Raw genomic sequence first — 10,778 nt, 5'->3', positions numbered from 1 at the left:
GTATTCATTAAGACGTCTCAGCCAGGCACTAAACTGTTGACACAGGAAAAAAAAAAAAAAAAAAAAAAAAAAAAAACGAACGAAACAACTCTGCAGAGCGGGGTTAAAAATACTGGACTTTCATCCCTCGACTGGAAGTATTACTATAGCGTCAAGCTGACCTGCAATATGGATCACTGAGATCAAAGGCTATAAATTATAATGTTTGCCTTTAAAAAAGTAAATTCAACCCTGAATGTCATAGTTAGCTACTTTCAACTGGAAGCTACAACATGGATTTATGGAATCTGTCTTGGTTTCTGTTCTTGGATGCTCTTCTCATGATTTCTGGCTTGGTAAGTAAACAATATATAGAAAACAATTTAAAAATTTTGGGACAGTTGATATTGATTGTCAAACAACAACTGTTTGTTAATTTTTTGTTCTTTATACATCTTGAAATGTTGATCTCAAATGAGTGTTTCTTCTTGGAGAGTAGAGGTGGGCAGGGTGTAGGAGGTGACAAATAGCCACACCAGAGTAGAGACGTTGACATAAAGTTATGTTTTCCTTTTAGTTTCATCATTGTGTAACAAGTTTTCTTTTGATGAGATTATAACTGTGAATTTTGAAAATCATTCCATTTTTACTGCTGAATGAAATGCAGATTGCTGCACAGTTAACTTGAGACATGCATGAGTGTCACAGGCACCGTCAGTGCTTACAAAGTTTTGTAACATGGTATTTCTCTTCTGCTGCTTCATCAATTCAGACTAATCCTTCTACAATTTGGACTAATCTTTTCTATCAGGTAGTTTGTATCACAAACCAACCCAAGGTTTTAAATGAAGTTTCAAATGGCTGGTGGAAAACCTTCAGTTGTTATTTTAAAATAACAATTATTATATTGGGATGATATTCAATGAATAGGAACTAGAGCATTGCAAACAAAAGATACTGATGAATACATGTTAAACTGTAATTAGGAATAAATCCTTGATAATTTTATTCTGTAGGTGCCCTGGCATTCCTCTGGGAGTGTATGCCTGTGTGTGGTTATAGTGTGAAACATGCAAAGCACTTGTTAATGTCAAAAATGATGGTAACCTTCCATCCAGTTCATTCCCACATTTTGTTAAACACTCCAAATGATTCTAATATTTAGATATGTAAACTGTATTTGAATAAAATTGTACTTTACACTTTTGTGACAATTTATTACAGCTCACAATGTGCTTTCTTTCACATTATATACTGTAACCCTCACAATACCCAGGCAAAGCAGGTACTGACCATATTTTATAGATAGTTTGAGTACCTGGAAGATGAACTGAATTACCCTTAGTTAGTAGAACCAGTAACATAACCCAGATAGTCCTATGAGCTTTTTTATTTAATTACACTAAGACATTTCTCAGGTTTACTTAGTTTTTTTTTTTCTTTGGACATGTAGTCTGAGTTTCATTGACCATTTGTGGAGAATCTATTTTCAGAAAAAAAAATTAATCACAAAATGTACCCTTTTTTTCCTTAAATATTTGTATTGTCTTTGAAGGCAGAATTATCCTGGGAGAAACATGAATGTAAAATAACTTGATAAATGAGTCATGAATAAAATTTCTTTTTAAAGAATTGTTATAAATTACAATATTATTTCAACATTGAGAATAAATTATTAGCTTTTTCAAACATTGCTCCATGAATGCTTTAGAAAATCATGTGTAAAGTAAGCACTTATTTGAGAGCTAGAGTCTTATGTTCTGCCTTTCCAACCCCCTGTTTTTGAAGTTGGTTTCTTGTTTCCTTCACCTTCAAATTGATTTAACAGGCAGTTTCATTTTCTATACGAAATGAGAAGACCCTTTGGTCAAAAAGTCATCTTAGACTTCAATTTAGCCATCCTAAATACATGTCAGGAAATAATCCATAATATTAATGACAAAACAAACAAACAACAAATGGTTAGATATAAACTGAATCCAAGAAGACCATTCATGGGCATTATAATAATATATTTTGTTTATGTGTTTATTTCCCAGTCAACTCCAGAAAACTTTGGTGAGTCTATTTTGAGTTTTGCTCTAGGCTATAGAGAACCTAGGATGTATTTAATGCTAAATATCATACATAATTACATATGCATAATTGATGCATAATTGCGTTGAACTTTGATCTAACACTGGATTCTTTTGATTTATGGAGCAACATTTTATTGTCCATGTTCCAAGGTTCATATGCCCAGCAGAGAAATAGATGGTGGTATAGGAAAGGCCAAGCACAGTGACTGACACATAGATATCCCATAAATGCTTGCTGTTATTGTTTTTTTGTGTCAAATCAGATGGACCTAGTAATAACAGTCTACTCAATATTCACTTGCATACTCAGAGATTTGGCCATATTATATACACCTTTGCAACTTAAAATAGTAATTCAAGTTTAACTTAAGAATTTTGCTTGAAAGTTCCAAGGTATACTACTAGCAAGTGATATACATGTATGAGTAGATTGGGCTAGTTCAACCAAATTTAATCATTTGTTTCCTATTTAATCTAGTCTTCTAGTCTTTCAAATTAAGCTTAATAACATGTGGAGTGGCCAATTTCTTATTCCTGAAGTCATCTGACATTCAAGGAAAGTCGATAGGACAGAATACATACATAAAAGCTCTTTGGAGCCCAACCTGGCACATAGCAGATTCTTAATCAATCACTCAATCAATCAATTAATCAATGTATGTTGAGTCTGAATCTAGTAGTAACTTACTTGAGGCCAAAAGAAACTCACTTAGTTCTGATTATATAAATGATAAAGGTTTTCTCCTTTTGTAAACATAATGTTCAATTTTTTTTTGTTCTTCTTGTTGTTTTAATCAAAGACGTAGATGGCGGAATGGACCAGGACATATTCGATATCAATGAAGGTTTGTGGATTTTTTTTTACATAATCTCTTAAGTAGAGAGTTTGAATCCAATTTGCTAACATGAATTTTTATCTTTACTCTTAGGTTTGGGACTGGATCTTTTTGAGGGTGACATCAGACTTGATACGGTGAGTTGAAACAGTGTAAGGAAGAATCTTCCATTAACCACTGCAAGCCAAGTTCAGAGTAACTAAGAAAGATTAGACAGCATGAATTTTGTTAAGCCCAACTATCTCTAAGGGTGCAGAATCATGGCGACACATTTATTCAATAAATATGTTATACTCAAAGAAATGCATATAATTGTGTCTTCGTCTTTCATTACTCAGATTTCTGTGTGGTTCAAGCCACCATAACTCATTACATATGTCTTAGTCTTATTGATTTGATTGATTTTCATCATTGGAGTAATATGACATTTTCATTTTAAAATAGGACCTCGGCCGGGCGCGGTGGCTCAAGCCTGTAATCCCAGCACTTTGGGAGGCCGAGATGGGTGGATCATGAGATCGAGGCCATCCTGGCTAACACGGTGAAACCCCATCTCTACTAAAAATACAAAAAAATTAGCCGGGCGTAGTGGCAGGCGCCTGTAGTCCCAGCTACTCGGGAGGCTGAGGCAGGAGAATGGCGTGAACCCAGGAGGCGGAGCTTGCAGTGAGCCGAGATAGTGCCACTGCACTCCAGCCTGGGCGACAGAGCAAGACTCCGCCTCAAAATAAATAAATAAATAAATAAATAAAATAAAATAGGACCTCACAGATTCAATCTAGTGGAAGCAAAATTAAACTGAATTTGTAAACATCTTCAATGAATCAGGCTTTTTACCACACAAAAAAAACAGATTTTGTGACTTCTACCCTGGCCTTAGCTAAAAATTGCCAAGTTAAGACCCTCCCAAACCTATTCATAAAGAGTGCTGATTCTCATCTAAGTCATCACGCCACACAGAAAAACACAGGTACCTTGCATGTAGATTAGGGGGACTAAAAAGTTCATTATCATAAAAGCACTATTTTTTTCAGTGTTCTCTCACAGAATGGAAATAAGCACTAGTTTTCAAAAGACAAGATATAGTTTATTGTCCACTAGATTGAAAAATATTAAGAAACTTACTACTTACTATCCGTTTTGGTGATGATAGAGAGAAACCAGTATGCTTGTTTAGGAATGTGTTTATAACATGTTATTATACTGGAGAGTATATAAGCTTGAAAAAAAGAAAGAAGATTTGATCTGATAAGAGCTATCATAATTTAAAATATGTACACCATATGACCTAGAAATTATCCAGTAGATCTTTTCCTGTAAAATTCTGCTCTTCCTTCCAACACAGTCCTGAGTCACTACCTTACTTCCTATGTCATAAGCATCAACATCCCTCACAGTCCTCCCACCCTCAGGAAACAGAGCTGCAGTGTCCCAGGCTTAGTCCTGAGCCTACTCTTCTATCTGTACTCTCTCTTGATCTCACCTTGGTCCAGGGATTTAAATGTCATCTCCATGCCAATTAATCCAAAGGCATATCTCTGGTCCTCTCCTTTCCCTGAGCTCCAGACTGGCCTATCCAAGCACTAATTTGCCAGCTCCACTTGAATGTCTACAAGACATCTCAGACCTAAGGTGTCCTCTGATCATGTGAACCCTGACCTTCCCCCCAAACTGTTCCTCCCCACTCTCCTCTCTTCATAAAGTCATCCTCACAACCAGACTCTACTCAACTGAACACATAAAAACTTCAAGAGTCACCTTTGCTTCTCTTCTCTCCTTCACTGCCCATCCAGCCCATCAGCAAGTTCTGTCATTTCTAGCTCTAACACACACTGCAAGTTGTCTACTTTTCTCCAGCACTCTCATTCAGGCCCCATCATCTCTTGCTTGGCTTTTTCTATTTCAGATATGGTTCCCCTGTAATCTTTTCTACCCTGTTACTTGCCCTTATCTCTCACGCAAAGTCATTTTTCAAACAGGCAGTGACTTCATTTCACCTCCTGGCTTGAAACTCTTCCATAGTTACCTGTGGGTTTAGAATCATATCTGGATTTAGCCCTAGCCTTCTAAGCCTAGCATGACTTAGCTCCTGCTTCTCTCCTCCCCTCTCCCTTCCCCTCTCCTCTTATCCATGTTTTCTCTTAACTCATTAGGCTACTGGTCTCAACACATATTCAAAACATACCAGGCATATTCCCACCTCAGAAGGAGAATAACTAATGTTCCCTCTGCCTGAAACCACCTTCCCAGGACCCCTTTCAACGCTGGTTCTTCTTGCGATCCTATTTCCCCTTAAATGTCATCCCTTCAGAGAGGCCTGTCCTGATCACTCCATCTCATGTACTCCCTCATCCCTCTGCCCTTGTTCACATCTCTCTTTCTGATTTCCTCCCTATTGCATTCATCCTGCTTAAACATATATATTTTTTTCATACTGTTTCTCTCCTCCACTAGATATAAGCTCCATGAAGCCACGGACCTTTATTACCAAGGACTCTCTATTCTCTAGGACAATATTCCATTTGTTGACTGGGTAAATACATTAGTAAAATATTATTCATTTTCCATTATACAGTTTAAAATCCTTTAAACATTTTTGAAAACTTTGACCCAGCTCATGTGTGACTTTTTCTGATATTGTGATATCCAGATTATCAAGGTCTTGCTATCACTGTTTTCTTGCATATTTTTAATCTTTAAGTGTGGGAAACTAACCTATAAATCTACTAATATTTGTAGTTCAGTTTTCCAGTTATTTTTTGCATTATTCCTTCTTCAACTATATTAACAAAATTAATGATAGAAATTAGTAATTTCTTCCTAGAAACTTTGTTATATTATGATAAAAGTAGGGCTACACACACACACATACACACACACAGTTTGTGCGAACTGGGAGAGCTTTAAAATTCATTTATTTCTAGATTAACTACTGATTGTTTCCTAAGTGTTGGCCTTATTCGTTTAACTAGCCCTTTTGCATTTATTTTTGACAGGCACAAATTAGAAATTCCATCATTGGAGAAAACTATAGATGGCCTCATACCATTCCATATGTTCTAGAAGATAGCTTGGGTTAGTATGCGCCTTGGAGTATTCACAACTAATGTATGTTTCTGATAAAATATGATTACAATGTTTCAAAGGGTGGGCTTATGTGGTCTTTAAGGTTTTGTTTGATTTACTCCTTTGTGTGGCTATATACATTTACTTTGGAAAAAATAAGCAAAATGAACAATGAACGTAACCTAAATGATTCTGTCTGAAATATTTAGTGTGTTGACCAATACAGCAATGCATTCAACCAACAGTTATGGAGAGCCTACTGTGTTATGCTAGGGACATAATGATTAGGGAGCCAGTCTTTTTTTTGTGGGGGAGGGGCTCTGTATCATATATTCATTGAACCAGTGCAAAAACATCTTTTGGGGAGCAGGCAGGCCAGGCCAGGGTCCCGGGAGGATACTGGGGGTGCGGTGGGGGTGAAACATGGAAGAAGAGGGCCTTGCTTCCTCTTCCCATGGCAGGTATGCCCCCTTCTCCTGGAGTCTGGATCCCTGGTGAGTGGGGCCACTGACTGACTGTCCGTCTGCCTGTCCCTCTCTATCCCTGCAAGTTCGGGGAAGAAGAGTCCTTGGCAGCCTGGGGCTGGGAGCCCAGGTCCTCTGGTGCCCCCACTGACTCAGGCTCCGTGGCCTTGGGCTCCTTGGCCTTATCCCTGTTTCTACTGGCCTCCTGGAGCTGGTGTCACTGCGTCACCTCGGCTTTCAGATTCTCCAAGTCTTTTTGACTGAGAGGAATGAAGAGGATGCCACTGATGCCTTTGAACTGCTCCAAGATGCTGGCCACGCCGGGGACTGTGAAGTTGAGGGGCGGGATGTTGTTGCTGGAGCCATTGCGGTAGATCTCATTCATGGCGCTCCGCAGGACCACGGCTGGCTGGGTCAGGCATTTGAGGTACTCGGAGCTCTCGTTGTTCTTCTCCTGGTCCTCGCCCAGCTGGGTATTACGGAGGGTGTGCAGCCCTTCCTTCTGGTGCTGCAGGGCCCACCGGAACTCAGCCTTGCTCTCATAGACCCAGGTGATGAGGTGGTGGCCAAGGCCACCTTGAGGGCCTTGGGCCCGTGGTACTTGGTGCTGACGGCCAGCGCGTTGTCCAGGAAGCGTGGTGACAGGTCATACTCCATCACCCTGTGCAGCACCCGCCCGATGTTGTCCAGCACGCCACCTCGGGGTGTCTTCCCCAAGCACCAGCAGCGTGAGGTAGCCGGCGCCCCGCAGCAGGCTCAGGGCCGGAGACAGCTGCCTGCTGGTGAAGCAGTGCTGGGCCAGGTGCGTGTTTTCCTGGATGGTGTTGGGCTGCTCGATGCCCGTCACCCGCACGCTCATCAGCACTGCCTCCTGCTGGCTTCTCAGAGCCTCTGCGTGCTCGCCCATGATATAGTGGAGGCGGGCGAGGAGGCGCAGGCAGGCGCAGATCTCCACGTTCACTGCTCCCTACACTTTGCTAAACAGGTGCAGGGCCTGATTCATGGGCTCATAGGGAGCCAGTGGTTTCCCCTGTGACCAGTTATACATATGACAAAACGCATAAAATAAACAACTAAACAGAACTTGAAGAACTGGCATTGTTTTATCAACATTTTATTTTGCCAGGTCAGGAACTTCAGCAACAACCTAACATGATAAAAGAGCTTTTATCATCCTCTTTTCATACAATAAATAATGTTATTAGTTTAGTATTAAAACGTTAAAAAGTCAGAAGAATCAAATCCAAAACTAAGGGCAGCTTTTCTATAGAAGAAACTTAAATGTGTTGGAAAACTCTAAACATGGTCTTCATTTTATCTATGGACTAGTGACAGTGATGTCACTGACCAGCATTAGTGTAGAAATTGCCGTTTGGGAAAAGTTTGAGTAAAAACTCTGCTATAGTTTTTGAATTTTCTTTTTTTTTTCTTTTTGAGACAGAGTCTTGCTCTGGAATGCAGTGGCACGATCTCAGGCTGGAGTGCAGTGGCATAATCTCGGCTTACTGTAACTTCTACCTCCCAGGTTTCAGCAATTCTCCTGCTTCAGCTTCCTGAGTAGCTGGGATTACAGGCATGTGCTAGCACACCTGGCTAATTTTTGTATTTTTTAGTAGGGACGGGCTTTCGCCATGTCGGCCAGGCTGGTCTTGAATTCCTGGCCTCAAGTGATTTGCCTGCCTCGGCTTCCCAAAGTGCTGGGATTACAGGTATGAGCCACTGCACCCAGCCTGTGATAGTTTTTTAAATTTTCAACTTTTATTTTAGATTCAGGGGTAAGTGTGCAGGTTTGTTACACGGGTGTGTTGCATGATGCTGAGGTTAGGGGTCCAAATGAACCCATGACCCAGGAGTTGAGCATAGCCCCCAATAGGCGGCTTCTCCAACCCTTTTTCCCTCCCTTTCCCCTCTTGTAGTCCCCAGTGTCTTTTGTTCTCATCTTTACATCCATGTGTATGTAATATTTAGCTCCCACTTATGGGAAAACATATGGTATTTGAAAACCCTGCTATTTTCCTTAAAGATCATGCATTTCAGTGGAGATTCACGTAAAAGTGAATTATGATAGAATGGAATAAACATGATTAGTGATATGTTCAAAAAGCTATGGGAGCACATTGGAGGGGCATTAAACTCAACCTGGATAGAAAAGCATATGCATTATAAGCAGAGGACACTATATAGCAGGACTGCCACAAAGGCTGTGTAACTTGTACACTATACAACTGACATGACCTCCTGGAGCTGGTGCCGCCATGCCACCTCAGCTTTCAGATTCTGCAAGACTTTTTGACTGAGAGGAATGAATGAAGAATGCCATTAATGATGCAGAGCTGCTTCAAGAGGTTGCTCTCAGGTGGCTGGGCCAGGAAACAAGTGGAGCTGATACCAGGTTTACGTTCTTTCTGTTCGCCAGGAGGCATTTGTTTCTTTGTGTGAAAGTGCTATTCACCCGTCTGGACAGCCAGCAACTGCACCCCCTGCTCAGATGTAGTGCCTCTTTCTAATCTGCACACAGGCACCATGTGGGCTAGTGTGGCCTCTGATAACAAGGGAAGGGTGCTTTAGCCAGACGCACCACGATCTGCTAAGGCTTGAAGAAGGGAGAAAACCCTGAGCTGGAATTTAGATTGAGAGTGGGGAGATAGGAAGTTGAGCAGGTAGGCAGAACCCAGGTGGGAAAGGACTTGGGTCTTTCCCATGTTAAAGAACTTGTTGTGTATACTAATAACATGGAGCCACCAAAAGTATTATTGTGGCAGTGAGATTGTTAAAATTGTAGTTTAAAATAATCACTTGGGTTGAAGTATAGAAGATGTGTCATTAGTGGGGTAAAAAGAAGGTAGGGAGACCAGTTAGAAGACCAGTGAGAAAATTCAGAGAAAGAATTAAGAGATTCCTAACCAAGACTCTCTCAATGGGGATAGACAAGAGTGGATAAATCTAAAAGCTATTTGGGAGGCAATTGTTAGACTTAGTGATTGACTGTAAGAGGTCAAAAAGAAGGTGGGTGTAGGTAATGAGATTCTAGTGCTCAAGATTCAGTCCTGGGTAGCTGAGTGGATGGTAATGTCTTTAACAAGAATGGAGAATTTAACCTTGAGGAGCATGAGACAGAGAAGTGTGGTGGAAATTAGCTTTTGGCATGCAGAATTTGAAATGTATCAGAGTCACTGTGGTGGCGATACTAAATAAAGTGTTGGTATATGACCTGGTCATTCAAGATCGAGAAATATTTGGGAGTTATTAGGATGTAAGAGATGGTTGAAGCCATGAGTATGGATGAGCATTTCACACAGTGCCTTGCATAGAACAGGTGCTCCATAGATAACTGGATTTTATTGATTTATCCTGGAAGGTTGTGTTGAATAAGTAAGAAGATGGTCGAGAATGAAACTCAGTGCCATGTTTTGGAACTGGTATAGAAGGAAGATCTGGTGGAAGTTATTGAGAAGGGGGAATTGGCCAGAAACATAGATGAAAAACTAACAGTAGGGTAGGGAAAGCCAGGGCAGGAGTAGTTAGCAAGGTTGGAAGCCATAAAGAGTAAAGGGGGCATGAGGAGAGAAAGAGGTTTGTTGACTTTTGGAATCAGGAACCTGAAAGATTTTGAATATATATGTTTTTTGGTTTAGTCTTTTGATTAAAAAATTTTTAAGTTCTTTTATTTTAATTCTCCTTCCATCCTTCCCTCCCTCCCTCCCTCCCTCCTTCCTCTCTGTCTCTCTCTGTCTCTCTCTCTCTCTTTTTTGAGATGAGTTCTTACTCCATCACCCAGGCTTCAACCTCTGCCTCCCAGGCATAAGTGATCCTTCCACCTCAGCCTTCCAAGTATCTGGGACCACAGACGTATGCCACCATGCCTGGCTAATTTTTTGTATTTTTGGTAGAGATGGGGTTTCTCCTGTTGTCCAGGCTGGTCTTGTATTCCTGAACTCAAGCAACCCACCCACCTCGGCCTCCCAAAGTGTTGGGATTACAGGTGTGAGCCACCATGTCCAGCTATATTTCTTTCTTTCTTTTTTTTTTTTTTTTAATTATTCTCCTAAGTATGTTCCATGAAAGATTAGGGAGCTTTAATTTTATATATCTCTTAGGCTATATATTTTTTGCCATGTATTTAACCAAAGCCATCTAACCTTATAAGCTTTGTTTATTTTTTAAACAACATTATAAACAACATAATGAATGCCTTGAGGACAAGAGCTATTTTTCATCTTGCAAATTGGAGGATTACCATGGTCTCTGGCATGTTATATGTAATAATATTTTTGAAATAAATTGATAAGCATATGTGTATATATATATATAAATGAAAAATGTTAGGTAAAAATTCAGCCTAGATCCTACCATCC

The 10,778-nt window shown here is 40.2% G+C and overlaps 1 protein-coding gene and 1 pseudogene across 2 annotated transcripts in view; one reads left to right on the top strand and one right to left on the bottom strand.

The window, feature by feature from the left end:
• Positions 1 to 240: 240 nt before the first annotated feature.
• The window catches only part of MEP1B (meprin A subunit beta), a 30,457-nt gene continuing 19,919 nt past the window's right edge, over positions 241 to 10,778 (top strand). For both annotated transcript variants that reach the window (XM_073006515.1, XM_007974350.3), the window contains exons 1-5: positions 241 to 335; positions 2,019 to 2,037; positions 2,858 to 2,902; positions 2,987 to 3,030; positions 5,890 to 5,968. In XM_073006515.1, coding sequence (XP_072862616.1) covers positions 273 to 335; positions 2,019 to 2,037; positions 2,858 to 2,902; positions 2,987 to 3,030; positions 5,890 to 5,968 — 250 coding nt within the window. In that variant the 5' untranslated portion in view covers positions 241 to 272. The remainder of the gene's footprint in view (positions 336 to 2,018; positions 2,038 to 2,857; positions 2,903 to 2,986; positions 3,031 to 5,889; positions 5,969 to 10,778) is intronic.
• On the bottom strand, positions 6,339 to 7,426 carry LOC103222565 (clustered mitochondria protein homolog pseudogene; annotated as a pseudogene).

This window comes from Chlorocebus sabaeus, chromosome 18 (genome assembly GCF_047675955.1).
Source record: "Chlorocebus sabaeus isolate Y175 chromosome 18, mChlSab1.0.hap1, whole genome shotgun sequence".
Classification (NCBI taxonomy): Eukaryota; Metazoa; Chordata; class Mammalia; order Primates; family Cercopithecidae; genus Chlorocebus; species Chlorocebus sabaeus.
This window is presented reverse-complemented; position numbering and strand designations above follow the sequence as displayed.